This window comes from Vigna umbellata, chromosome 9, assembly GCF_029865625.1.
Source record: "Vigna umbellata cultivar VRB3 chromosome 9, Vumbellata_1.0, whole genome shotgun sequence".
In the NCBI taxonomy this organism is placed as follows: Eukaryota; Viridiplantae; Streptophyta; class Magnoliopsida; order Fabales; family Fabaceae; genus Vigna; species Vigna umbellata.
Genome location: NC_142173.1, coordinates 8,705,254 through 8,731,868, shown reverse-complemented (window position 1 = coordinate 8,731,868; position 26,615 = coordinate 8,705,254). Strand labels below are relative to the sequence as shown.

General features: G+C 37.5%; 1 protein-coding gene across 1 annotated transcript; it reads right to left on the bottom strand.

Annotated features, from left to right (window-relative positions):
• Nucleotides 1–737: 737 nt before the first annotated feature.
• SHH2 (DNA-BINDING TRANSCRIPTION FACTOR 2) lies at nt 738–21,058 on the bottom strand. Its single transcript, XM_047294306.2, has 9 exons — nt 20,846–21,058; nt 19,637–19,722; nt 19,479–19,524; nt 19,236–19,401; nt 17,931–18,006; nt 16,423–16,474; nt 4,711–4,854; nt 4,462–4,581; nt 738–1,354 (listed from the first exon to the last, which is right to left on the bottom strand). Exons 1-9 carry the CDS (start codon nt 20,897–20,899, stop codon nt 995–997), a joined length of 1,104 nt encoding a protein of 367 aa, XP_047150262.1. The 5' UTR covers nt 20,900–21,058; the 3' UTR covers nt 738–994.
• Between the last annotated feature and the right edge of the window lie 5,557 nt (nt 21,059–26,615).

Here is a 26,615-nt window from a genome sequence, read left to right as displayed (position 1 = left end):
CATAAGAAATGAATTATTGTTTCAGAATAAAAAATTTAGTATCATAAATTTTGAGAATTGAAAGTTTCATAGCAGTGTCACTATCTCAAGCAGTGAATTAGTCGCATCCACGGGGTTCTGAATATATTTGGCGAATAAGGTAACCCTGTTTTTGAATTTTCTTTCTGCTGTACCAAAAAATGTCAAAATCTACTAGTGTTTGTTGTGAAAATTTTGATACAGTCGTTCACTTTAAATATAAATAAATTTATAAAAGAATTATCGTACTTAATGTTATTCTGTAATATACCTTTTATTTATAGTTTTATTTTCAGTTACACCTTTTTTTACATACATCAAATGTTTTTTAGAATTCTCTACCTTTTTTTAAGAAAAAGATAATACATTAAATTTTTTAAATTTATTTTCTTACTTTTCTAAGAAACATAAAAACCCAAAATATATTTATTTATATTTTATAAACGTATGTCCTCTGGATTCTATTTCTTTCCACCCAGTTCTTTCGTTGTTTTTTCAAACAGCCTTTGGAATTAATTTTAAAAACTTAACAGAAATTAGATGAGAGATTAATGAGCAACATAGAAACTATTTTGGAAAAAATAATTTTAAAATAAAATAAAAAAGTGAAATAGAAAAATAAACAAAAGATAAATTTGCTTACTTTTTTTTTTTTATAAAAGAATTACTCCAACTAAAATCTAACACATTAAGAACCAAAATCGCATGCAAACTGTTAGTGAGATCTAAATTACTAATATGACAGATTCTTTCTCTTTATGCGAGAAAATAGAATGCCCCCGTATATCCTCAGCAAATGTATAACTTCATCTTGTTTTCTTCTAAATTTCTATGGTTCGAATAGAACAGCTAGAGAGAGTTACTCATAAGCATTGTTTGCTGAAGAAAAACTACCCAGATAGTTAACAGTTCTAAAAGACTAAAATAATGTACTCAAGTAAGTCCCATTTTGTCTGAAAAAATGAAACAGCTATTTTCATTCAACCATGTCCTGAGTCTGTGTAGTGACTTGAGGAACACTGCTTGTAGTAATGACACTAGTGAATGGGGCATTGCCTGGGGTGGTGGTAGAGTTTACTGATGGAACATCAATGTTTGTTTCAGCTTTCTTTTGATCTACATCCATATCCATACCTTGAGGAGTTTGAGGAACATTTGTTTGCACAACAGGAGTCTCCATATGAATGCTTGCTGCAATCAGCTGCTTTGGTACTGATGGATCCATACCAGTCTTCTGTTGATCCACAGAAGCTACCTCATTCACAACAGCATGAAGTTGCTGTAACCTGTAATCAGTTTCGGGCCGGCGACAAATCTTCCTAAGCGGCACGATTTCCTGGCAAGAACACAAGATGGGGGTGGATCAACAAAATGCATCAAACTGAGTAGTGACCTTCAACAGAACATTTACCAGTTATAGCAGTCAAAACAAACTTGTAAATAACCTTCTGCTCTTTTCAAATCACACCACCGTGAAGCAATAGGACTGAACAACAGTCACAATAAGGAAATGACTCCTACTGAGAGTTTTCCCTTAACACCCCACTAAAACTTTTCAGCAACCCTTAAGTTTTTTTCCGAACAGCACATTAGAAGCAACTTCCATTTTTCCTATAATACCTTGGGTAGACTTGAATAGTGAAAGTGAATAAAGAAATACATTATTAATAGTAATCGTGTTAACTACATTTTCAACTTCTTTGTTTGTAGCAATTGCATTCTCTTAAAAACAAAATAAAGTCTAATGGAGTAAATGTGAAGACAAGAAACCAAGGATAATTTTTCCTAATTACTATGGAGATACTAAGATACTTTTATCCTAATTATCTCCTATTTACAACATTCTCTATCAAGTTGGTAAACGAATATCCATCATTTCTAACTTTTCTACAAAATCTTGAAATCTATTAGGAATATTAAGAAGTGAACTTTAAGCCTAACTCAACCCTACAAAACCGACTTGTAAAGGGAGGTTTGCACTCACTTATATATTATAAATTAGCCTTATCTCTAGTCGATGTGGGACTTCCAACACACCCTCTCACGCCGAGGTATAGACATCATCTCGAGCATGAGACTCGACATTAATGGGTGGTCTGAGGCCCAATAGCCGGTGGAACAATATGCCCAACAAACAACAAATATCGCTAGGATAGGCTCTAACCATGGCTCTGATACCATATTAAGAAGTGGACTTCAAGCCTAACTCAACCCTACAAAACCGGCTTGTAAGGTAAGGTTTGCACCCACTTATATATTATAAATCGGCCTTATCTCTAGTCGATGTAGGACTTCCAACAATAAGGAAGCCCCTCAATAAAGATGTATGGGTTATCACCATAAGACCTCAGTCAAGATTATCTTTAATGAAGTGCTTGTCAATTTCAATAGAAACTTATGCAATAAGTTTACAAGCATAGGTTTTTAGAAAATCATTGTATTTGTCCTTATTAACATTGTGCTAGAGCATGTCAAAATTGTGTTAGAAACAAAAAAAATGTCTTTCGAATTGGACATTTCACCGATATGTGTCACACACGAGAACATAACATTTGTGAGGCTTGGTTGAGCTTCATAAATATAAGGCCTTCGTTACGAGTTATACCTTAATCCTTTCATTAAGTTTCAAATTCTAGAGCAATCTCTTTATACACTTCTTCTAAAGCTCCATAAAGAAAAGCATTCTACATATCCTACGAGACCAACTCCCAATGAAAGTGAGTTGCCAAAGAAAGAACATAGTCAATTCCATTAGTTTGAGTGTATCCCTTTGCAAACAATCTAACTTCATTCCCACGTATACTTCACTACAGACATACATTTGCACCTTATAGCATTTTGTTTCTTAGTTTGTCAAGAGTCTCCCTTATTGAGTTTCTTTATAGTGCATTCATCTTCTCTCATGGCTAGAATTCAATGTTTCTTTGTCATGGCTTTTTGAACTAATTGTTGGGTGTATTTATTTAATAGTATATGTTGATGATATTGTTCTTATAGGCAGTGATCACCATGGCATCTCCCAGATGAAATAACACCTTCGGCATCACTTTTAGACTAGAGCTCTTAGTAAACTCATATTTCTTGGGGATTGAGGTAGCACAATTCAACAATGGTATTGTTATCTTCAAAGTATGCATTGGATATTTTTCAAGAAACTAGGTTGATGAACTCAAATTTGTTGACACACCCATAGATCTCAATACCAAATTCCTACCTAATCAAGGGGAGCCTTTCTTAGATCCTATCAAGTGGAAAATGGAACTATCTTACTGGTACTCGTCTTGACATTTTCTTTGTGGTTAGTATGGTAAATCAATTTCTCAATTCCACTGTATATATCATTGGAATGTAGACATTTGTATATCAAAGTACATTAAAGGATCTCTTGGAAAATATTTGTTATATGGTCACAATAACTATATTAAAAAGTTGTTTGTTATTCATATGCTAATTGGGCAAGATCTTCTTCTAATAGAAGGTCTACTTTCATATATTATGTTTTCATTTGAGGTAACTTGATCTCTTGGAAAAGCAAGAAACAAAGTGTTGTAGTAAGATGTAGTGCAGAAGCATAATATAGAGTTATGGCCTTAGTCACTTGTGAGCTTGTTTGGCTTAAGCAATTTCTTAGAGAGTTACAATTTGGAAATCACTCAAATGACACTTATATGTGCAATCATGTTGTTCTTCATATTAGTTCTAAGTGTGTCTTTCATGAGAGGACTAAACCCATTGATATTAACAGTCATTTCATTTGAGAGAATATTATATCTAGAGACATTAAGACTAAGTTCGTTAATTCATGTGATCAGGCAAATATTTTCACAAAATCCTCACGGGGGCAGAGAATTGATTTTATTTGTAACAAGCTTAGTATGTACGATTTGTATGCACCAACATGAGGGGAACTAGCTTGAGAGGAAGTGTTAGATATATTAGATTATTAGACATCTTAGATAGATATCTTATCTATATTTTTATCTTTAGTTAGTTTTTATTATTCATCATTTGTATTTTGGGCTTAGCCCATATTTTGTCTATTATAAATAGAGTACCTTATGTATATTCAGCACAAGGGGAGATTAATCTCATACATAGTTTTTTACTATAGAAACTAAAAACAAGAAATTGAAGTCTAGTTTTAGTTTCTAACATTTTTAAAATTTATAACTAAAGAAACCTCAAACGTACCCTTTAGGAATAAATATACATTTACCCAAAAGAAATGTGAAAAGAACCAATTCATAAAAATAAATCCCAGGTAACAAAATCTCATTGGTAATTATATGGCTGAATGACATCAAAAAGTAAACACTATAAGAATCAAAACTAATTGAAAAGTGAAAACTATAGGGACTAAATCATATGCATAACAAGAAAAAAGTGATAGAATTTTATCATAACCATATCCGACGACAAAAAATCTTAGAAGAAAATCAATACCTCTGATTGATCATGATCATAGCGAACCAAAAATCTACAACGACAGCCTCTTACATCATGCCTCCGCCTTTGAGCATCAAGCACATGGGCATCAAAGTATAGGGCTTGCTCCTTACCTTCCTGTAATGTCAAATGTAGAAGAAAGATACTAATCAGATGTTCCACAAAGTAAAATTTGGTTAGAGAAAAACACAAAAAAGAAAAAACTAGGATTAAGTTTTTATGACAACTGGCTATGGCTTTTCCTACCTGAAAACAAAGTATGAGATCACCCGGGATTACTACAACACATTCTGATGATTCACATGGCAAAGATCGTGGTCTGACATGCCTTCGAATGTTAATCCACTCATCTTCCTCAGGCCCGAAACCAGCAAATCGTACCAACACTTCCTGAAACATGAAGATATTATCATTAACATGGTCTTAAAGTTCCTGATCTAATGTAGTTTTGCTTTTGCAAACAAAATTTTTCAGTAAGTTTGCTATGCTCTTGAAGCTGCAGAATTTTCTGGAGATTATCAGTTTTTCCAGTCACGGTCAGAGCTCCAAAAACTTTCCAGTAACTTTCTGGTGACTTACCATCTACTTTCCAGCTACTTTCTGATATAAAAGGGGAGTTGTGCATCCTCCACAATATTCAGTATGGAGATTTGCATGGCATCAAACCTAATTATAGGATGAATGGAAAAAATTTATTTGAAGTGGTCACAACTTATTCGCACAATACTGAAAGGAAAAGGAAAAGGAAAACTTGGCCACTTGAATGGTGCTGAACCAAAGGATGGAGACCCAAATTTTACAGCATGGGATGGAGAAGATTAATTGATTGTTGCTGGGAGTCAGAATTCGATGAATACAGAAAGTAGTGGTACCATTATGTTTCTTAACAAAAATATTTGCAATACAATAGAGCAGACTTATTCCGAGGCTAAAACTGCTGCTCAAATGTATGCTTTAAAGGTAAAAACAGTAGCTGCAAAACAGGGGAAAAAATCTGTCACAGAATATGCCAACCACATAAGACGCTTTGGATGGAATTAGAATTAGAACAGTAGAGAGTAATTAAGACAAATTGTATTAAAGATGCTACTGTTTTGAAGGAATTTATCAAACAAGAAAGGGTCTGTGATTTTTTTATAGGATTAAATCCTGAATTTGATCGAGTCAGAATACAAATCTTTATGTAAAATTAGGAGTCCCGAGCTTTGATGAAGTTGTTACCATTATACAAGGACAGTAATAGAAAATTTTTATGTAAAATAACGACATACTTCTCATGTGCTACTGCTTCTGTTAGGATATAATGTGTGCAAAATAAAAGGAAATAGATTAGGAATTAGTTGTTAGTTGGTTAGTAGGTTACGGGGCCTTTAGAAGAAGGTAGGGAGGTCTTGTGTCAGGGTACTTTTTGAATAATCTTGTAGATTGAGCTTTGACTCTTTGTGAAGGGGAAACCCTTGGAGGAGGGAGTGCTCTCCTATTCTTGTATTCTTTGGTTACAATAATAATACAGTTCTATTTCCAATAATCTGGTGAGTGAGTGTGAGCTGTTTTGAGTGATAGTTAGACTTCTTTTCAGTGGTCCGACCCGCCGGATTTTCTTAGGAGAGGAGTGCTGGATCATTAGAAGGGAGGGAGGGAGGGATGGAAGAATAAATGCCCTGAAAGGAAGGATGGATTCTGTGAAGAGGTGGGCCAGCAAAAAGAAAAGGGAGCTAACATAATGGAGAAGAAATATGCAAGAAATGAGAGAAATGATCCAAGAAATCAAGATTCACATAAAGGGCTTAGAAAGAAATGAGAAATTTGTCATGAAAGGACAGAAAGAGAGTTCAAAAGAAGAGCTGGAGGAAGACAGGGGTGAACAGAATTGGAGGAAGCAAGTAGAATTGCCCAGGTTTGAGGGGGTTGGACCCGTTGGGGTGGATCTCTAAGGCAAAGAAGTTCTTTGACATCCAAAATGTCACAGAGAAGGAGAGGCTCAGGTTGGCTTACAGCTGCATGGAGGGAGGCACAATCTATTGGTTCAGGGCCTGGAAAAATAAAATCAAGAACCCTTTTTGGAAAGAGCTGAAAGAGGCATTGATAAGGGGGTTTGGAGGACTTGAGATTGAAACTATAAAATAATTCTTAAGGGCTTGATTGATCCCTCTCATAATCTTCTATTTATAAAAATAAATTGATACAAGAGTACATGATAATTAGGGTAACCTAGACAGAATATAATCATGATAAATAGGGTAACCTAGACACAATATAATCATGATAAATAGGGTAACCTAGACACAATATAATCATGATAAATAGGATAATCCTAGACACAATATAATGATGATAAATAGGGTAACCGTAGACATAATATAATCATGATAAATAGGGTAAATATTCTAACACTCCCCCTCAAGCTGGAGCATACAAATTGTATGTGCCAAGTTTGGAATAAATAAACTCAGTCCAATAAAATCAACTTGTCTAAAATGTCGAGACAATAGACGTGGTAACTCTGGCTTCGAATAAGATGTACATATGCTTCAGACCATCAAGAGAGAATGTTTATAAACCAAATTGAACTCACAAACTAGTGTAACCAAAGAGACTCCTCATAAACTTATGGAGAATAATATTAGACAGCCATGAAACTTCAACTAGCACCATGAACCTCCAAGTAGGATGACTTTGACAAAGTTGATTTCAATCAAAAGTGGATGACGAGCGGTAGACAGCGACAAACTGGATTTCCATCAAGTATGGATGGGGCTTGCAGTAGCTAAAAGCGACAAACTACAAGGACTAAATTGCCATCACTGACTGATGGGGCCTGTAGTGGCTGAAATAAACTGCAATGACAAAACTTCCATCACTGATTAATGGGGTCTGCAGTGGCTAAAACATACTGCAGGGACTAAACTGCCATCATTGACTGATGGGCCTGTAGTGGTTGAAACATATTGCAGGGACTAAACTACCATCATTGACTAATGGGGCCTGTAGTGGTTGAAAGCGACAAACTATAAGGAATAAATTGCCATCATTGATTGATGGGGCCTGTAGTGGCTGAAAAACACTCCCCTCACGGCAAACGACGGAAATGATGACACGTTAATGACAAATCGTGAAGGTGGAAGATCATAATGATCTCCATAATTCATCAAATCATCCAAAAACAAATTTGACAAGGGCTGGTGAAATTGTTTGACTAAGATTCTTAATCTTGCCAGAAATAGACTTCCCCTCGTATCATGAGCAACCTTCAACCCATGACTTTAGTGTTGAAATTCCTTGGTATTAACCGTTGATAACATCGACTCTCCTTAGATACTTGTAAATAAATGACACAAGTCATCAAGAACATCACAACTGCTACAATATGCAAAACTAAACAAAAATTATGAAAGGAGGCTAAGGAAGAATGCTGAAACAGAGGTATAATGCTAAAACAGACAGCTTTTTTTATTTGGTCGAACGAGACGAATGGCAGTGGCACGGTGTGATTCCGACACTAGGAAGGTGGCGTGTGATAAACACGCGCCGGAAGCTTATCAGCGAGAAGTCGTGTGTGATAGTGCATGTGAATGAGAATGAGGCAACGACTAGGGATGGATCGCGCTCCTCAAGAATCACAAAACCCCTAACTTCGCTAGAGAAAATGTGACAACGGCGGAGGCGGACGTCAGACACATGTGGCGCGCGTGGCGGCGCCTAGATGAGAACTAGCCCTCTCGCTCAAGGAGACGATCTAGATCCACTAGTTGTCGGACTAAACTGTGGCGGCAAATGGAGACGAAAGATAGTAGAAGATGGTCGGCAGCAGACAATGGCGGACGGTGGTCGGCAGCGGGCAATGACAGATAATGGTCGGCAGCGTACAACGACAGACGGTAGGAAACAAAGGACAGTGGCGGACAGGGACGGATAGTGGTAAACCGCGGACAGTGGCAAACAGCGTCAGGAACAGAGGTTGATGGTGACAAACTTTCTCCTCACAGTGGAAAACAGTGTCAGGTGGACAACGACAAATGGCACCACACAACGACAAACGGTGCCAGACAACTGCAAACGGTGCCTGGACAGCGACAAACGACGTCGGACCGAGGCAAACGGCGCTGTACAATGACAAAACGTGCCAGACAGTTGCGGACAAAGGTTTGGAGACTAGACAGAAATCAGAACGGGACTGCTCATTGAGGTATTTCAAAAAAGATGAAATTTTTAAGGCCGTCGGTGGCGGCGGTCACTAACCACCGACAGCAACAAATATAGAGTAGGAAGAGACTCGGAGAACCTGCTCTGATACCAACTTGAGATTGAAACTATAAAATAATTCTTGAGGACTTGATTGATCCCTCTCATAATCTTCTATTTATAAAAATAAATTGATACAAGAGTACATGATAATTAGGGTAACCTTAAACACAATATAATCATGATAGGGTAACCTAGACACAATATAATCATGATAAATAGGGTAACCTAGACACAATATAATCATGATAAATAGGATAATCCTAGACACAATATAATCATGATAAATAGGGTAACCCTAGACATAATATAATCATGATAAATAGGGTAAATATTCTAACAGAAGAAGAGATAAAGGTTCTATTTTTGAGAAGTTAGTCCAAACTGTAGAACTCACAGAAGCTGCTGCTGAGAATGTTGCAAAAGTTGTTTTTAGTGGAGATAGTGTGGTAGGTTGTGGTGTGTTTGTCAAAACAGTGAAGAAGGGGGAAGAATTGTTGAGGCCTGGGGTTAAAACAATGGTGTCAGGGAGCAACCCAGTTGAGGTTGTTTACATAGCAAAAGAGGAACTTCTGCAAGACATCAAGAAAGGCAAGAATTTCTCTAAAGAAGGAGAGTACTTAGCTAATGATGAAGAGAAGAAGGAAGAAAGAGGTCGGAAGGGCAGTAAACCAGATGAAGAACCACTTGTCCCGTGGGTTGAAGGACTGGAGTTGTCCACAATTAAAGGGAATGACACTCAGGGTCAAACAACAAGGGCAGTAGATGTTTTTGAAGTTCAGAACATCAAAGGATCAACAAAGGTTCACCCAACAGTCAATAATATGAAAGAAAATGCAGTCCAAGGTTCAAGACCTGGCAACAAAAATCCAAGAACCTTTCTTAGAAAAATCTGGCAACAACTCTACTAAGGATAGTTGAAGGGAACAGGAGAAGCATGTTATGTGAGAGTTGGGCAGAAGACACAAATTGGGAGTGTGGCAATTTTAAGTTAGAATTTGAAAGTAGACGGAAGTAACCCTGTGAATCATTCAAATCTGGTTGGATCTTCATTAATTTTCTTGCAACTGGATTTTAGTAATGATATGTGGTTGAAGAAAGTTTTTCGCTTGCAGCCATTCTCTAGTTATACTATTAAATCTAGTTTTGTTGGAAATAAGGGAGCAGCAACTGCCGAAAGTGTTGTTGCTACAAGAACTAATGAAGTCAGAGATTTGAATTTGAGGATTTCACAAAATTGGGCTAAAAGAATCCAGGAAGAGTGGAAGTCATTGGAGGAGGATCTCTCGTATCGACCATCACCCAAGCCCCCAGATTTAAAATTGCAAACAGTAGCAGTGGTATTGGATGGTTTGACAGCAATAACAGGGACTGGGACTGGGAGTGGGAAAAATTTCATCCAAAAATTCAAGATATGGTTGTCACAAACATATAAAACACCATAAGACCAATGGCAGGAATATAGAGAAAGTGTTCTATATTTATAAAACTTTCACTATATGAAGTTATCTCTCAGCAAGGAGCATTTATTTTGCATATTCTCTTTTAAGAGTTATCCTTGTATCTTAAACAATTCTTTTGTGGTAGAAGTGACCCTTAAACAATACTAGGGAAGGCCGAAATTGGTTTAGTGAAGAATACTTTTATTCTTTATGTCAGAGAAGAGACAAAGTATATCAGGACTGACTTTATTGTAAGTCAGAAGTGACATTGAGAAACTATGATTATCTGATTAGTATATCCCTTCATGGTTTGTAAAGGAGAACTAGACCTAATTTAGTGTTGGGATGAACCAATATAAAAATTAAGGTATTTCTCTACTTCACCTATTAACACTTGCACTAGCTTTGGCTATCTGTCACACGTTATTTATGAAAATCACTTTAGAAACCTTCTTCAACTAGCAAACAATCACCCCCAAAACGTCTGTTGTCAACCTACTTGTAAAAATCTTCAAAAGCATTTGAAACTCCATTCAACTCCCTTTCTAGAGCTTACCAATTTCTTTTCTATGTCTACCCCATTACATATGTGGACGACACTCTTATCACAAATAGTGTGACAAGTGACAAGAAGGGTACATAACTAAAACAATATCTTGCTAAACAATTCCAGGCAAAAGATCTTGAACACTTGAGGTATTTCCTCAATAAAAAGTTGCACAGTCCAACGATGGTTTTGTCACATTTTAGAAAAGATATGCTTTGGACATTTTGGACGAATCAAGTATGTTTAATGCTAAGCTTGTAAACACATGCCAATGGATTAAATATCAAACTTATAACTGACCAAGGAGATTTGTATTATGACCCAGAATTTATAGATATATAGTTGCTACGATAAGTTATCTCACTGCAACTTGTCCTAACATTGCTTTTTGTAGTGAGGGTATTAAGTAAATTGTTAAACTCTCCCCTAGCAAATCACAAATGATTGATAAGTTGAAGAAGATTCACCACTTCAAATTAGCAATTCAAAGATAAGAATCAAAAGTTCTCCCCTAGCAACTGAGATGTACATTCAAAGAGGTGCAGCAAAATGGGGGTAGTGAGTGGATCTGAATCTTATGGAAAATAGAGGGTCTTTTAGATATAGAGAAGGTATTGTCAAAGTTCAGTTATTGGAGACTTAGCCAGAATTATTCGTGGCCATGGGGATGTTAGGACATGGAGGGTTTATGAGAGGCAAAAGGTGAGGAAGAGTACTTAACGGTAAACAGTTAAGTGGGGCGGGAAAAAGGTCTCTATAAAAAGACCTTTGTTATTGTTTTCAAGGAGGCAGTTTTTACTCTTGAGTTGCAGACCAGTTTAGACTTGGTGAAGGAGGTTAAGCTCCTGGTTACCCAATTCTTGATTCTTTGATGTGAATACGAGTCTTTTCTTTTACAATTGCTTGTTGTTAGAGTACTGATGTGTGAGAGTAAGGGAGATAGTTAGGATTCTTACCCAGGTTCCTAACAAAGTGGTCCGACCTGCCGGATCCAAATCGGAGAGAGAACGCGATGGAAGGGAAGCTACATGCGCTAGAGAACAGAATTGAAGAAAAAATGAACGTAGCTGAAGGACGAATGGAACGCCTGGAGATGGCAGTAGACGGGTTGAAGGCGGAATCAGCGGCAAACCGACAAGACTCGATCGCAATGCATAAAGACATCCAAGAACTGTTACGATTGATGGGTGTGCGAAGCAAGCCAAACGGGGAGAGCTCAGACGGGAGCCATGGTTCAGTCAATGATAATGGGGGTAGCCGGCGCGATGAAGCCGAAGGAGAAAGAGAAGGGGAATGATCAGAGAACCAACCCAATTGGAGGCGACAGGTGGAGTTACCCACATTTGAAGGAGCCGATCCTTTGAATTAGATTAATATGGCCGAAAAGTTCTGAGATACAAAAGGTGGCAGAGGCGGAGAAGATCGAACTGGCTCACATCAGTATGGAGGGAAGCACCGGTTATTGGTTTACATTTTGGAAGGAAAAGGCAAGCGACCGATCATGGGAGGGGCTCAAGGAAGCGTTGTTGATCAGATTCGAGAGTCGCTATCGGGGCGGCATTTTTGAGAGGATGGCGGCCAGTAAGCAGTCGGGAACCGCGGAAGAATACTTCCCAGCATCGAACGTGAACGATCGTACAGTCAAAACGGTCTACCAGTCATTGGTCGAGCAGTTCGAGGCCATAGAAGACCAGTCGTCTTGGAGACGAACAAGCGGTGAGGTGACACGGTCCGAGGCCGATCGCTATAACCCATGCCGATCGGGAGTTGCCGAGTGGTCCGAGGCCAATCACCCAGGCCGATCGGGAGCCGCCAAGAGTGTGGGGTCAGTTTGGAATATGCACGGTCTACCAGGGAACCGAACGGTATTGGTCATTAAAGAACGAACGGTTGCATGCAGGGGGGAGGAGCCGAACGGCATAAAGATATGGAGAAGAGAACCGCACGGCAGTGGACTGTTGGATCCGAACGCGAGAAGACGACCGGAACTGAACGTGAGGGAACTGCTGGAACCGAACAGTCGAGGACTGCCAGAACCGAACGGGAGAGGACGTCGGGAAGCGAACGTGAGAGGATTGCCGGATCCGCACGAGAGAGGATTGCCGGACCCGAATGGAAGAGGACGGGAGGAACTGAACGTTCGTAAAGCTACAATAAAAGGCCGAACGGTTTTACACTCAAAACGGTCTCCTAGTCATTGGCCAAACGGTCTTACAATTACATTCAAAGGCCAAACGGTCTTACAGTCCAAACAGCCTCTCAGTAATTGGCCGAACGGGCTTACCATTAGAATGAAGGATGAGGAGGGAAAGGTGGATGGAAGAATCAATGCCTGGGAGAGAAGGACAGACTTTGTGAAGAGGTGGACCAGCGAACAAAAGAAGAGTCTTGCCGTTCGTGAGGCACCTGCATAGGGGAGAGAACTTTTTGAAGCTTTGAAAGACATCGAAGACCATTTCCTCACGGCTTATAATTCTGGAAATGAGGTGACCAGAATGCTGGAAGCTAATAAAATCCAAGAAGGATGGAAGTTATTGGAGGAGGAATTGCCACCACACAAACCTGCAGACCTGAATTGGAGGGCAGTTGCCAAAGGATTCCATTCATATGAGTACACGATGATGAAGCGGAGCAAGGAGATCAAATCTCACGTTTCCAACCTTGAGGACAAGGTTGATCTTCAAGGGGGGGAGTAATGTTAGGACATGGAGGGTTTATGAGAGGCGAAAGGTGAGGAAGAGTACTTAACGGTAAACAGTTAAGTGGGGCGGGAAAAAGGTCTCTATAAAAGGACCTTTGTTATTGTTTTCGGGGAGGCAGTTTTTACTCTTGAGTTGCAGACCAATTTAGACATGGTGAAGGAGGTTAAGCTCCTGGTTACCCAATTGTATTCTTGATTCTTTGATGTGAATACGAGTCTTTTCTTTTACAATTGCTTGCTGTTAGAGTACTGACGTGTGAGAGTAAGGGAAATAGTTAGGATTCTTACCCAGGTTCCTAACAGGGACTTCAGTGGATTTGTTCAAAATAACGACCAAAGTGATTCATAACCAGAGAGGAGGTTTTGCACACCAACTTGAACTACTGAGAATCTTGTGATTACTTGAGAGAGTTGCTCTGAGCTCTTCTGAATTTATATTGAAGCAGGGGAATTCAAATTTGATGACAAATCTAATCCCTAGTAAAATATATGATAGATTTCTTTGGTAAAGAAATCAATCTATCACTCAAAACAACACACACAAAAGAATACTGGAAAACAAGACTGTATTATTCTTGTGATCAAAGAGTACAAAAGTATAGTTCAAACTCTCAAGGGAACACTTTCCCTCCACAGGAAACAACTCCTGTTTATATAAAGAATTTACCAAAAGCTCCCCTCACACAAGACTTTCTTGCCTTCTTATAAAGGCCCCCCAACCAACTAACAATTAATTCCTAATATGTTTCCTTCTCTCCTGCCCACATTATATCCTATCACCTTATATCCTATCATTACACCCCACAGCAGAACAACCTTGTCCTCAAGGTTGGAACCATGAAACTTGATCTCATGGCTCATCTTCATCAACGTCTTATCATATGAATGAAACCCACTGCCTACTGCTTGCAATTTTAGATCTGGAGGCTTGGGTGGAGGTCGATATGAGAGTGGTTTTTGCATACCAAATTCTGAACCCAGTAATTTGGAATCCCAAAATTCCAATGTCATTGACTGTTGCTTGGTTGCATCTCCACCTTCAACTCTCTTTATTGTTGCATCCCCTTCCTCCTCCATCATACTATATTTTTGTGTTCCAAATCTCCCTTCTTTTTGGATTTTTCCTTCCCTATAGAGAGTGTGATTCTTCATTGTTGGCCTTTCTCCCACAATTAGAGTACTTTGTGAATCTCTAATCAAGTTGTTTAGATACTGTTGTGGCAACCAATTGTGAATGTTAGATTGCAGCCCTTCAAAGAAAAATCCCTGCAATTGATCTTCTGGTGTTTGATTTGCTTGTGACACCAATATCTTGAATTCTTGGATGAATTTTTCCCCACTCCCAGACCACATTACTGCTGCCAAACACTCAAGTAAAACTCTCCGTGCATTTTCCCCTATCTCCTCAAGAATGTCAATATCTTTATGGATATAGAGAATATCCATATCCCATAAACCATCATGTTGTGTATTATTACTAGGCAGCACATTAATAGCATAATAAAATTCACCCCTATTGTTTTTTCCTCCTTCAAAATCTTGAATGCAATCTTCCACCCTTTCTTGTTTAATTGTTGCCCATTTTCCAACAATGGCACTCTGTTTTCTACCCCCACACTTTTCAAAAGTGGTGCTGCATTCACTGCCCCTGCAACTCTTACAAAGGCCTTTTGGAAGATCTTCCCAAGAAAGGTTCTTGGATTTTTGTTGCCAAGGCTTGAACCCTTGGACTGCATTTTCTTCCATGTTATTGACTGTTGCGTGTACCTTTGTTGATCCTTTGATGTTCTGAACTTCAAAAACATCTGTTGCCCTTGTTGTTTGACCCTGGGCCATGCCCTTCAAATGTGGACAACTCCACTCCTTCAACCAACGGGAAAAGTGGTTCTTCATCTGGTTTACTGCTCTGTGGATATCTTTCTTTCTTCTTCTCTTCATCATTAGCCAAGTACTCTCCTTCTTCAGAGAATTTCTTGCCTTTCTTGATGTTTTCCAGACTGTCTTTCACAACATCCCTACCTGTTTTTCCTCTTTCTTTCCTTTCATGACAGATTTCTCACTTCTTTCTAAACTCCTGTCCTGGTTCCTAGTTCTTCTTCCGAATTTCTTGACTTTCTTGATGTTTTCCAGACTATCTTTCACAACATCCCTACCTGTTTTTTCCTCTTTCTTTCCTTTCATGATGGATTTCTCACTTCTTTCTAAACTCCTGTCCTGGTTCCTAGTTCTTCTTCCAAGAATTCTGGTGATTTCTTTAAGTTCTTGGTGTATCTCCCGCATTTCGGCCTTTAATTCCTCCATCATTGTTTCCAGCGAATCCAGCCTTCCCTCCACAACATTCATTCTTGCTTCCATAACGCTCCTTTCTCCAAGGATCCGGCAGGTCAGACCAATTTGATAGATTTCTTTGGTAAAGAAATCAATCTATCACTCAAAACAGCACACACACCAGAATACTGGAAAATAAGAGTGTATTATTCTTGTGATCAAAGAATACAAAAGTACAGTTCAAACTCTCAAGGGAACACTTTCCCTCCACAGGAAACAACTCCTGTCTATACAATGAATTTACCAAAAGCTCCCCTAACACAAGACCTCCCTGCCTTCTTATAAAAGCCCTCCAACCAACTAACCAACTAACAATTAATTCCTAATCTGTTTCCTTCTCTCCTGCCCACGTTATATCCTATCACCTAATATCCTATCAACATAGCTCCTAAATTGTAGGGAATAGAAATAAAGGGCATCATACATATTATCTAACACTAATAGTAATATCAAATACTATAAATGCTAATGCAAGCGCAAGTCCTCTAACAATAAGGACGGATAACTTTAAATGTTTTCTAACAATTTCATCAGGGTTCAACCACTTAACATAACTATGCAGGAATTGAAAGCAGCAAAATCAAAAGATTCCCAAGAAAATATTCATGCGAAAAAGGGAAACTGAAAACCATATCAAAAAGCTTAAATAATTTCTTCACAAAAACTTAAAAACAGAAATAATCTTAGCTTAGAATTACCGGATCATGGGTCTCCAAATATCTATGCGATAGAAAGGTGGCAACATCATACCTAACAATAAGAAGACGACCCTATGTCAGGCCCATCAATGAAAAACCTTTAACTACGTAGAGAATAAAGAATTATGTTAGTCATAGCAATCACATTAATTGCATTCTCATAACCTGTGTGTAACAATCAAATTCTCTAAAATAAGGAAATAAAAATATGCTGAAATCATTAGGAAGAGTTTAACAATAATTTTTCCTAATCAATATGGATATATTGAAGATATTTTCATCCTAATAATTTGTTATTTACAGCATTCCCCCTCAAATTGGTAATTGGATATGAATGTTTCTCAACTTGTCTACAACATCTTGAAATCTTCCTTAAAGAAGCCCCTCAATGAAAATGTCCAAAATCTAAAGTCCTGTTAGGACATGGGTTGAAACCACAAGACCTCTGTCTAGAATATCTTTGATGAAGCGTTTCAATTTCAATATAATTTTGTCCTATTATGATGCACAAGATTATGAACAAAGTTCATGCTAGACTTGATATCATGGCACAATTGCATAGGGATATCTACCTATTTTAAGGTCATCTAGTATGATTTTCACTTGAAGTCCTTCACACATACTTTGTTCCTTCCTCTGTGAGTTTCAAATCATAGATAAATCTCCATGTACACTTGTTGTCCTAAAGCTCTGTTAAAAAAGACATCATCATATCTAACTGGTGCAATTCCCAACTAAAATGAGTAGCAAAAGAAAGGACAGTTTGAATTGTATTCATCTTAGTGACTAGAGCAAATATTTCCTCAGTCAGTTTTGAAGATTCGAGTGTATCCCTTTATTGCGAATCTAGCTTTATATTGGCCTATTGTCCCATTTATCCTATATTTCGCTATAAGCATTCATCTACACCATGTAGCCCTTTTGTCTCATAGCTTGTCAACAATCTTCCATGTTGAGTTTTTTTCACTAATACATTCATTCCTCTCTCTGCCCGAGTCCAATGTTCACTTTCAGGAGGTCTCAACAATCCTACCTGTGGCTACGATGATGAGTGGACTTCATAACAGCTAGGCACGTGGAAACTTCAATAGCGACTCAATTGTCGGCATTGTCATCATGAGTGCGGTGCACACCCTTTTGGTGCACCATTGACCTCAGGCAGTGATAGCAGGGTGCAGTGGTGCCAGCTGCTTACATGGCAACGGAAACAACATTTCAAGATTGGGAACTTAGATACCAACTTGAACTACGTAGGAAAATAAAGAACCATCTTATTGATAATAATTCCACCAATTACATTCTCATCACCTCCATTTGTAACAATGAAACTCCCTAAAATAAAGAAATAAAAATATATTGAAATGAATAAGAAGATTCTAGAGATATTTTTTCATAATCAATATCACCTCAAGAAGGATATTTTTATACTAATAATGTTATTCAAAAAATAAATAATTAAGAAAATAAACTACAAAGATTCTTAAGATTATTAAAGAGGAAATATTGACCATGCTCCATCCCTTCCAGATTTAGCTTCGAATTCCATAACAGGATTTTCTGGAGTTGCTTTTACTGCTGGCAAAACTGGGTACAACAAAATGAAGGCAATGTAAGTAAACAAAATAACTCACCCAGATATATATGTACAAAAGTGAACACACAGAGTAATAAATCATCTAATAAATCAGTTACAGACTACCACTATCACACTGATGGAATCCTGACAAAACACTAATGGGTGTTCAGAGTAAAACGCTTCTTTAATAGACATTGTATAAATGGATTAAAACAGTGTATTCAACCTATATAGCTGTGCTTCTTATTAATGTGTGTGTATATGTGTGTGTGTGTGTGTAGATAGATAGATAGATGCAACTTACAAAAATAAGGCGAGGCACTTACTGTTGTAATTAGAGAAAAAATTTCCTCATTAGAGAAAATAATAATAATAGCCAACATATTCTTCTTCAAACAATGGTACAAATATAAGTGAAAACATTTATTTTCTTCTCATCGTCAGATATATTTATTATATGAAGCTCCTAGTCCTATGATATCAATTTGGTTATGTTCACTATATTTTCATTATCCAGCAAGTTGAACCAACTGTGAGGATTTTTGTGATGAAATAAATAGAAAAAGTTATGTGCACCCCTCGTTCTTCTTTGATTTCGAAAACAAAAAACAAGTACACAAAGGATATTCCTCCTTTCACACTGGAATCTGTCTAGTTTCGTAAGTAACAAAGAAAAAAAATGCCCTCTCTTCTGAAACAGAAGTCCTACTTATAAAAGGTTGGGGAACCATCTTCTGTGATAAACTAACATCCAGCCACAGCCCCTAAAACAGACACTAAGACAAAACAGAAATTCCTAACTAACAGGACATTAGGTAGAATAGGATTAAGTAAATCCTATTTTTCCTCTTCTCCAATAATTCATTTTGAAAGATTTAACTGTATTCAATGGTTCCTGATATCTAACACAGTACTCTAAATGCTCTACAAAAAGTTTAGTGTGCATAACAATGACTTCATAAGGGTTGGGATAGAAAGTTCTAACGGGAAACATAATGCAACAAAAGATATATAAATATAGCCCTTCAAGTGAACATCGCACAAACTAAAAAGTTACGAAAAGCAGCATAAACAAACTTTAGATAAATTAGAGATCCAACAATACAACACTCATTTGGTATATGAATTTCAGAAAGAAATTAAAACAACATAAAGTATGCAGGATTAACAAATAACCATGACTACAGATTCAAGCAAAGTAAAAAAAATTAAGCAATCTAAAGCAGCAATATTCTACCTGCTGTAACAGAAGCAGTAGGAATCGGAGCAGCTGTTGGTTGTTGAGGCATAGTCCTTACCGGGGTTGCATCATCCCGAGGCATAGGAGTAATATTTAACTTTCCAGGAGTCTTACTTGATTTTGCTCTTATTGCATACCGCTTATTTTGAAACCAATTCCAAACCTATACTGAAGTGGAAAACTAAGAAAACAATGGTGCAAAATTCCAATTTCAAATAAAATATAGCACTCATATCATACTTGTTTCATTTGCACTGTAATCTTGCCTTTACGTTCTGGTGATTCACTGAAAGAAAGCATAATTTTAGTCACTTTTCAGGAGCAAACTAAATATTACTAAGTCTAGTACTCATTAAAATATTTAATAATAGCATGGGCAGTAAGGCCAAGAGGCACACCTGAACTTCTCTGCAAGAGCAGTGAGAATTTCGCGTGCTGGCATTGCATTCTCATGTTCATGAAGAATAACTTCCATTTCTCCTACCTATACAAAGAAACAATAGTTTTTGTCAGCACTCTGGAAAATCTCAGTTGATAGAATCTTCAAATGTGTGCTTCGAATAACATGATTCATCACATGATTGGACTAATTGTGGCGCCTTTTTTTTAAACTTGAACAGCTCAAACTCCAATTGAACTCAAAGCTTATGTCTTGGTCAGCTGAGTTCAACTTGGCTTTGTGTTGTTCCAACCAAAAAACAAGCATGCCCTTGGTTGGTTCATATCATGCGATAAATCACATTCATGCGCAATACATCGATTCATCAGTGAAATTATGCACCACTCATACTAATCATACAATTCAACCATTTGTATTCTTTTCTCTTATCTACTTTTCTTCCACTTACTCTCACACAAAGAAACTGATGACTAAGATAAGCTCAACTTGTGAAATGGAGAAGAACTAAAGGAACACTATTAAACACTATTTAACGCCCCGACTTTCCTTTTATTCTTTTGAAGCAATGGCTTCAGAAACCTGGCAATGATTTATGATTTTGCTTTACCAGGTTTGCAGTTTTGTCAATTTCTACTTAGTTTAAATTTATAACATTGAACACGACTCATCATGCATTTAGGAGGAAAAAGCTTCACAAAACAACAAAAATGGCCTTTTTTTTGGTAGCACAAAGTCAACACTTGTCGTCTAATCCAAATCCTAAGATAGGGAACAAAATTTATTCAAGGGCAGTGAGTTTTGCACATCACATCAACTTCCCACCACTTGCACAAAAAGATGTACAGGAGGTCTAAAAACCTTATGCAAATACCATTTACCCTAATTCATTGTCAAATGTCAGAGCCCTAACTTTATGCATGCATTTTCAGTACCCAGGCTGGTTTATCACCCCCAACACAAACGAAGCATCCACCATTCAGAAACCAAATGCCACACACACATGGTTAGCAATAGCGAATGACAAATAATCAATCCAGTGGCATAATCGAGAGCACCAAGATGAGGCAGTTGTGAAGGAGAGCAGTTGGCTAATTTAATACAGCACGATTAAAATTTTAGCATAAAAACAAATACCCAATGTAGAAAATCACGAGATAATAGAGAAAAACAAGAAAATAATATGTGAAGTTGAAATTTTGATGAATACCTCAGTCGGATTGAAGCGAAAGGCTGGGCCACCATTACTGGGTGGGCGACCCATGATCAAAGAAAGCCCAAGAAAGAAGCACACAGATAGATATTTTGTGTTGTGAAGAGAAAAGGGAAACTTGGATTCAGAAGAAGTTTAAAGTTGAGAACTTTAATTTGCGAAGAGAAGAAAGCAGAGAAATAGAGAGCAGAGGCAGGTGACAGGTACGATGTTGGTGATGTATATATAGCTCGCCCGCGTGATTCTCATCCTCATTACATTTTATTGTATTATAATAATAATAACTAGCAGACACTCTGTCTCAATGTTAATTCACGTTATAATATTTCATAATTAATATATATATATATATATATATACATATTTATTTTTTTATTTTATATAATTCCATTTGTTATATACTATGTATTATATATTATTTATTATTTATTACAAATTATTCTGAAGTTATGTCATGAAAAAAATTTCATTATATACTATATATTATTTATTATTATTACAAATTATTCTGAAATTATATTTTATAATTAATATATATACATATATTTTTTACTTTATATAATTCCACTTATTATATACTATGTATTATCTATTATTTATTTATTATTACAAATTATTCTGAAGTTATGTCATGACCAAAATTTAATTTTATAGTCAGATATATTTTAAATATGCATATATGTTTCTGTCTGCAGTATGGGTACAGCTACCTTTTATTATGTCTGCAAATATGGATCAGTTTTTTCTTCTTCTTTTCTTTGTTATACTTTTTTTTGTATAATTTTTTTCACAGAACAATTTAAAAGTATAACGATAACATATTATGAAACATAAATTACAAAATAATATGTATATATAAATAGAAGAATATCTATTAATATATTATTAGGTACAGTAAGAATAATATTAATAAGAATAGTAGCGCTAATAATAATAATAATATTTTCTTTCTCGACTAGATGTGACGATGAATAATAAAAGTTGGATAAGGGATGAAAGTAACTTGGAGTTTGATTAGGTGGAATTTGTTAAGCACATTTGTTATCGGAGGCAAGTCTACGTGTCTAGTAACAAGTCATTTAATGTGTTGATAAAATAAAAGTTATCTAAAAATTTTATGATAACAAACCTTTTCGGTGGGTCGTTGACAATTACTCAAATCTCGTTGGTCTAATGGTACAGTTTGTCTTTTGCTTCATTTGGTCATATTAGGAGTTTAATTGCGTAAACCACTTTGATATTGATATCAAAATTAGTAGAGATTCAACAATTTTAATAATAAATACGTATTAAATATAATCAATCTATTGCAATATCTTAAACTTTCGGAAACAATGATCGTGTTTTACCTTAAGTTAATCATCATCAATCCTAAATATTATTTAAGGCTAATTGTTCGGATCATGTTACCAAACTGGTCGATTGACCAGATGTTCTTGACTTGGACAGCATGTTCGTTTGGGCATTCTCCTCGCGGGATATGCCTGATATCTACCTTTTTTAAGCTACCTATCAGTGTTGAAGTTTTGTGAAAGTATTAGAGGAGTTGATCGTCCTTTATCTAGAACTCCTTGTTCATTTACCCAACCACAAGCTGTGAATCTGTTCAAAATTTCACCCTCCGAGCTCCTAGATCCCTTAAAAGGGATAGACCTGCCACCATTGCCTCATACTTAGCCTGATTGTTGGACACTATAAACTTGAACACTAGAGAGTGTTCAATCACAATGTTGCTTGGTTCTTCTAAAACAATCTCAGCTCCTCCACCTGTTTTATCTAAAGACCCATCTACAAACAACTTCCAAACATGGTTGGGCTTCTTCATTTTGGGAGAGCTTCGCAACAAAATTCGTCGAATGTTACATTGCACCAAACTACGTGACTCATATTGAAGGTCAAACTCTGACAACTCCACTTACTAGCCAATCCTTCTTCCTGCAAGATATGGCTTCCTCATAATCTTGGCGACGGGGTGATCGGTTCAGATGACCACCTGATGACTTTGAAAGTAGGGTCTTAGTCGACGGGCGAGCATGAGTAGACCAAGGCCACCTTATCGATCTATTGATAATGTATCTCTGGGTCCTGCAAAACATGACTTATGAAACAAATCAGTTTTAGCTCCAGAGCATCCTAGACGAGGGTCGCACTGATCGCTCCTTCAAACACGACCAGGTAGAGTTGTAGTTCTTTGCCTAAGGTCGATCGAGCCATGACGGATGGACTAGCTAAGATAATTATGGCTTTACACTACTCGTCGCACTTGACGATAGTATTCTTTTTCATGACTTTCAAGATTGATCGTGTCCTCTCAACCAACTTAGGGATGAATCGGGATAAGGAAGTTAGATGACCAACAAGTCGATGCACCTCCTTCAAGTTTTAAGGGCTTTTCATCTCCAAGATCGTTAGGCACTTATCAGGGTTGGCTTCAATGTCCCGTGCGGTGAACATGAAACCCAAGAACTTGCATGCACACACTCCGAACGTGCACTTTATGGGGTTCAAATGCAACACATATCATCTAATCTAGTCAAAGACATCCTCCAAGTCTTTAATGTGGTCCTCTACCAACTGTCTTCAGACCACCATATCTTCCATGTAGACGTCCATGCATCTTCCTATTTGATGGTGAAAAAGTTTATCCATAAGTCGTTGGTATGTCACTCCCGCATTCTTCAAGCCAAAGGGATCACATCATAGAAATAATTGCCTCACTCGGTGATGAAGGTTGTCTTCTCGTGATCGGAAGGGTACATCGGTATCTGGCGGTAACTAGAATACACGTCCAAAAAAATTAAGATTTGGTGGCTTGAAGTACCATCCACGTAAACTTGGGTGTCCACCTATTTACCAACAAAGCCAATGATCTGCTCATTGTAGGGAATTATGAAATCCTTTGACAAATCCATTTTCTAGAAGGTCTTCCAATAAAGGATGTTGACAATGCTGCCTTGATCGATCAAGACTTTGCTCACGTCATACCGTGCGATTTTAGCAGTGATGACCATGGGGTCAAACTGATCAAGATCTGGTGCCTGGAAGTCCTCATTTGTGAACGTGATGAGTGACATGGACTTCAATTTGCAATCTACAATGTGGACGGTCTTAAGGCTTCGTAGATGCCTCTTTTGCGTTAATGAGGAGGACCTGTTGCATGTGAATCCTTTTAATATGGTGTTTATTTGATCGTGCAAGGGGCGTCACAACTCCTGCTTTTGCTCTAACTCCAGCTTTTGCTTCGACTCCAGCTTCTACTCCTTTGTCGGTTATCTCTTCAACGGTCATTGTGTCGTGGACGCCTCTTGGGGCTTCGGCTTCGAGGGGGAACTCCTCTCAAGCCGATCATTCTTCACGTAACGTTGGAGGTGAACCGTATGGATTAACTCATTTATCTTGTCACAAAGGGTGGAGTACTCCTCCGTGGTATGTCCCAGGTTTTGGTTATACCGATAGTGATTCTTACCATTGGCATTTTTAAGGGTCAGTTTCTTCTTTATTGGAGGGAGGAAGTTTACACTCAACGCCTCCTCCAAGATCCTCACCCTTGGTGTTCAAGGGTGTATATTGATGAAACTTTGGTCCTCGAAGAATATCCTTCGATCGGAAGTTGTTACCTTTATCACCACCGCCCATCGTCTTCTTCCCATCCATCTACTCGTCATTTGCCACTACGACCTCCTACTGCTGCTTTTTTCAGAAGACACATATGTCTTTTTTACGCATGAATTTAATTGCTCGCTCCTATAGATCCATGGTTTTAAGCGGCCTAGCATATAGGTTATCCGTGAATGGTCTCGCTCTCAAGGCTATTGAGAGGTTGTTAAAGATGAACTTCAAGTTTACATCCTTCAACTGTTGGGTGATCTTGTTGCAATCGTCCATGAAGGCTCTTAGGGACTCATCCTTCTCTTGCTTGGTGTTGACCAACGCAAGATGTATTAAACTCTGGACCTAGTTGGGTACGTACTATCGACTGAACAGGTTACAGATAGTGGAGAAGTTATCCACTATGTTGGGTGGCAGAGTGTTACACCATGCCAACGCCTCCCCCTTTAGAGATAAGGAGAAGACCCTACATCATACAGGGTCACTCGCCGAGTAGAACGCCGTGGTGTTTATGAACGATTGTAGATGCTCGTCAGGGTTAGTTGACCCATTATACTTATCGAACGAGGGAGACATCCACCGCTCGGGCATGGGTGCCTCCATGATAACAACTGTAAAAGGTAATAGACCCTCCATCTGCACCATTTACATTGCCAGAGCTTCCTTGCTCGCCCCTATCCTCGCCTCCTAGACCGTCTTAGTCGGTCCCTTAGCCTGTTTGTTAACATTTGAAAGGCCAGCCTCGCTCGATACAAAATGTTGGGCGGTTTACTTTTGACGCACGGTTCCACTCCTAACCCTCAACACCTTTTTCTCAACTCCATGTCTTCTTTGTGTCTCCTACATTTGCTTTTGCTTCTCCTTGATCAGCTCTAAGGGGTCTTTTTGATCGCTTGTCTCTCTTGTTGGGCCCATGTTCCTTGTGGTCACCATTGGATTTTCTTCAACTTCCTAAAGCTTCACTGAGAGCGCCAAAATGTTTCGTTTGTGGGGTCGAGGTTGACCATCTTCCAAACTTCGTGTCCAACACTTTACAATGGTTACCGTTCGTCCTTCGCTATGTTCGGTCGTACTAGGAGTTTACCTGTAAAAGACACTCTGATGTCAAAGTCAACGAAGTTTAGGCAATCTTAGCAATAAATGTATATTAAATGTAACTGACCTACTACAATATCTCAAACATGTAATTATAAATATCGAAATGGACTTCAAATTAGTAATAGTCTAATTATGGCCCAACTAGTAATGATCATGCTTTAGCTTAAGTTAATCATCATCAATCCTAAATGTTGTTTAAGGCTGACAGCTCGGTTCATGTTGCACCAGATGTTCTTGACTGACGAGATTGTTCGGTCCTAAGCTGATTGGACGGTCATACAATACACAAACAATACTAGATTTTTGTTTATCTAATAAGTTTGTTAAATGAGAATCATATTAACTCAAGTTAATAAAGAATAGATGTAGTTTATCATTTGTCATACAATCAAAGTCTATAATAATACAAGTGGAAAAGCATTAGAAGACTAATGAAGAAACAATATACATATAACAATTTAGATGATTATGAGGTAGCTTCAATGCTAAATTTGATACCAACAAAGGTGTCTACTTGATTGATAGAGTAGTATGACATCTTTTAAAGAATATTTTAACTTATTTTCTAAAAGTTGTGTTCATTTTAGTGTTATCCATATGGTCAACAGATAAAGCTTATCCATATTCTCATAAGCTTAAAGTCAAACATGAAAAACTTTAACATAAAGTATAATGTAGAAACACTAGGTCACAAGAAATTAATATGTGACATCTATACATAGAAGTTTAAGTACATGAAAACTTAATGATGACACAAAAAGAAATGATTTTACACGTGTAACATCCAAAAATATGATATATTGTTTTGATATGATTAACATTATTACTAAATAATTTTAAATTATTTACTATGACAAAACATGTCATAAATATTTTGTTTGATATAATGATTACAAGTTTTAAAAGTTTTGGCCATTGTTTGACAAACCGAGCAATTAAATCTTCGCCTAATGAAGACAATGAGCAAATGAACATAAAATTTCATCTCACGAAATGCTATACGACTTTGTCTAATACTTATGGTCCAAAAAATTCTACAATGAAGCATTTTGTTTGCCAT

What these genes read in the sequence shown, in the direction of transcription:
- SHH2 (XM_047294306.2), bottom strand. Translation starts at nt 20,899, where the DNA reads ATGGGTCGCCCACCCAGTAATGGTGGCCCAGCCTTTCGCTTCAATCCG. An exon ending in ATTTGGAGACCCATGATCCG is followed by an intron (nt 4,855 to 16,422) that starts GTAATTCTAAGC and finishes TTCATGTTTCAG; the next exon opens with GAAGTGTTGGTACGATTTGC. An exon ending in ATGATCATGATCAATCAGAG is followed by an intron (nt 1,355 to 4,461) that starts GTATTGATTTTC and finishes TGTTCTTGCCAG; the next exon opens with GAAATCGTGCCGCTTAGGAA.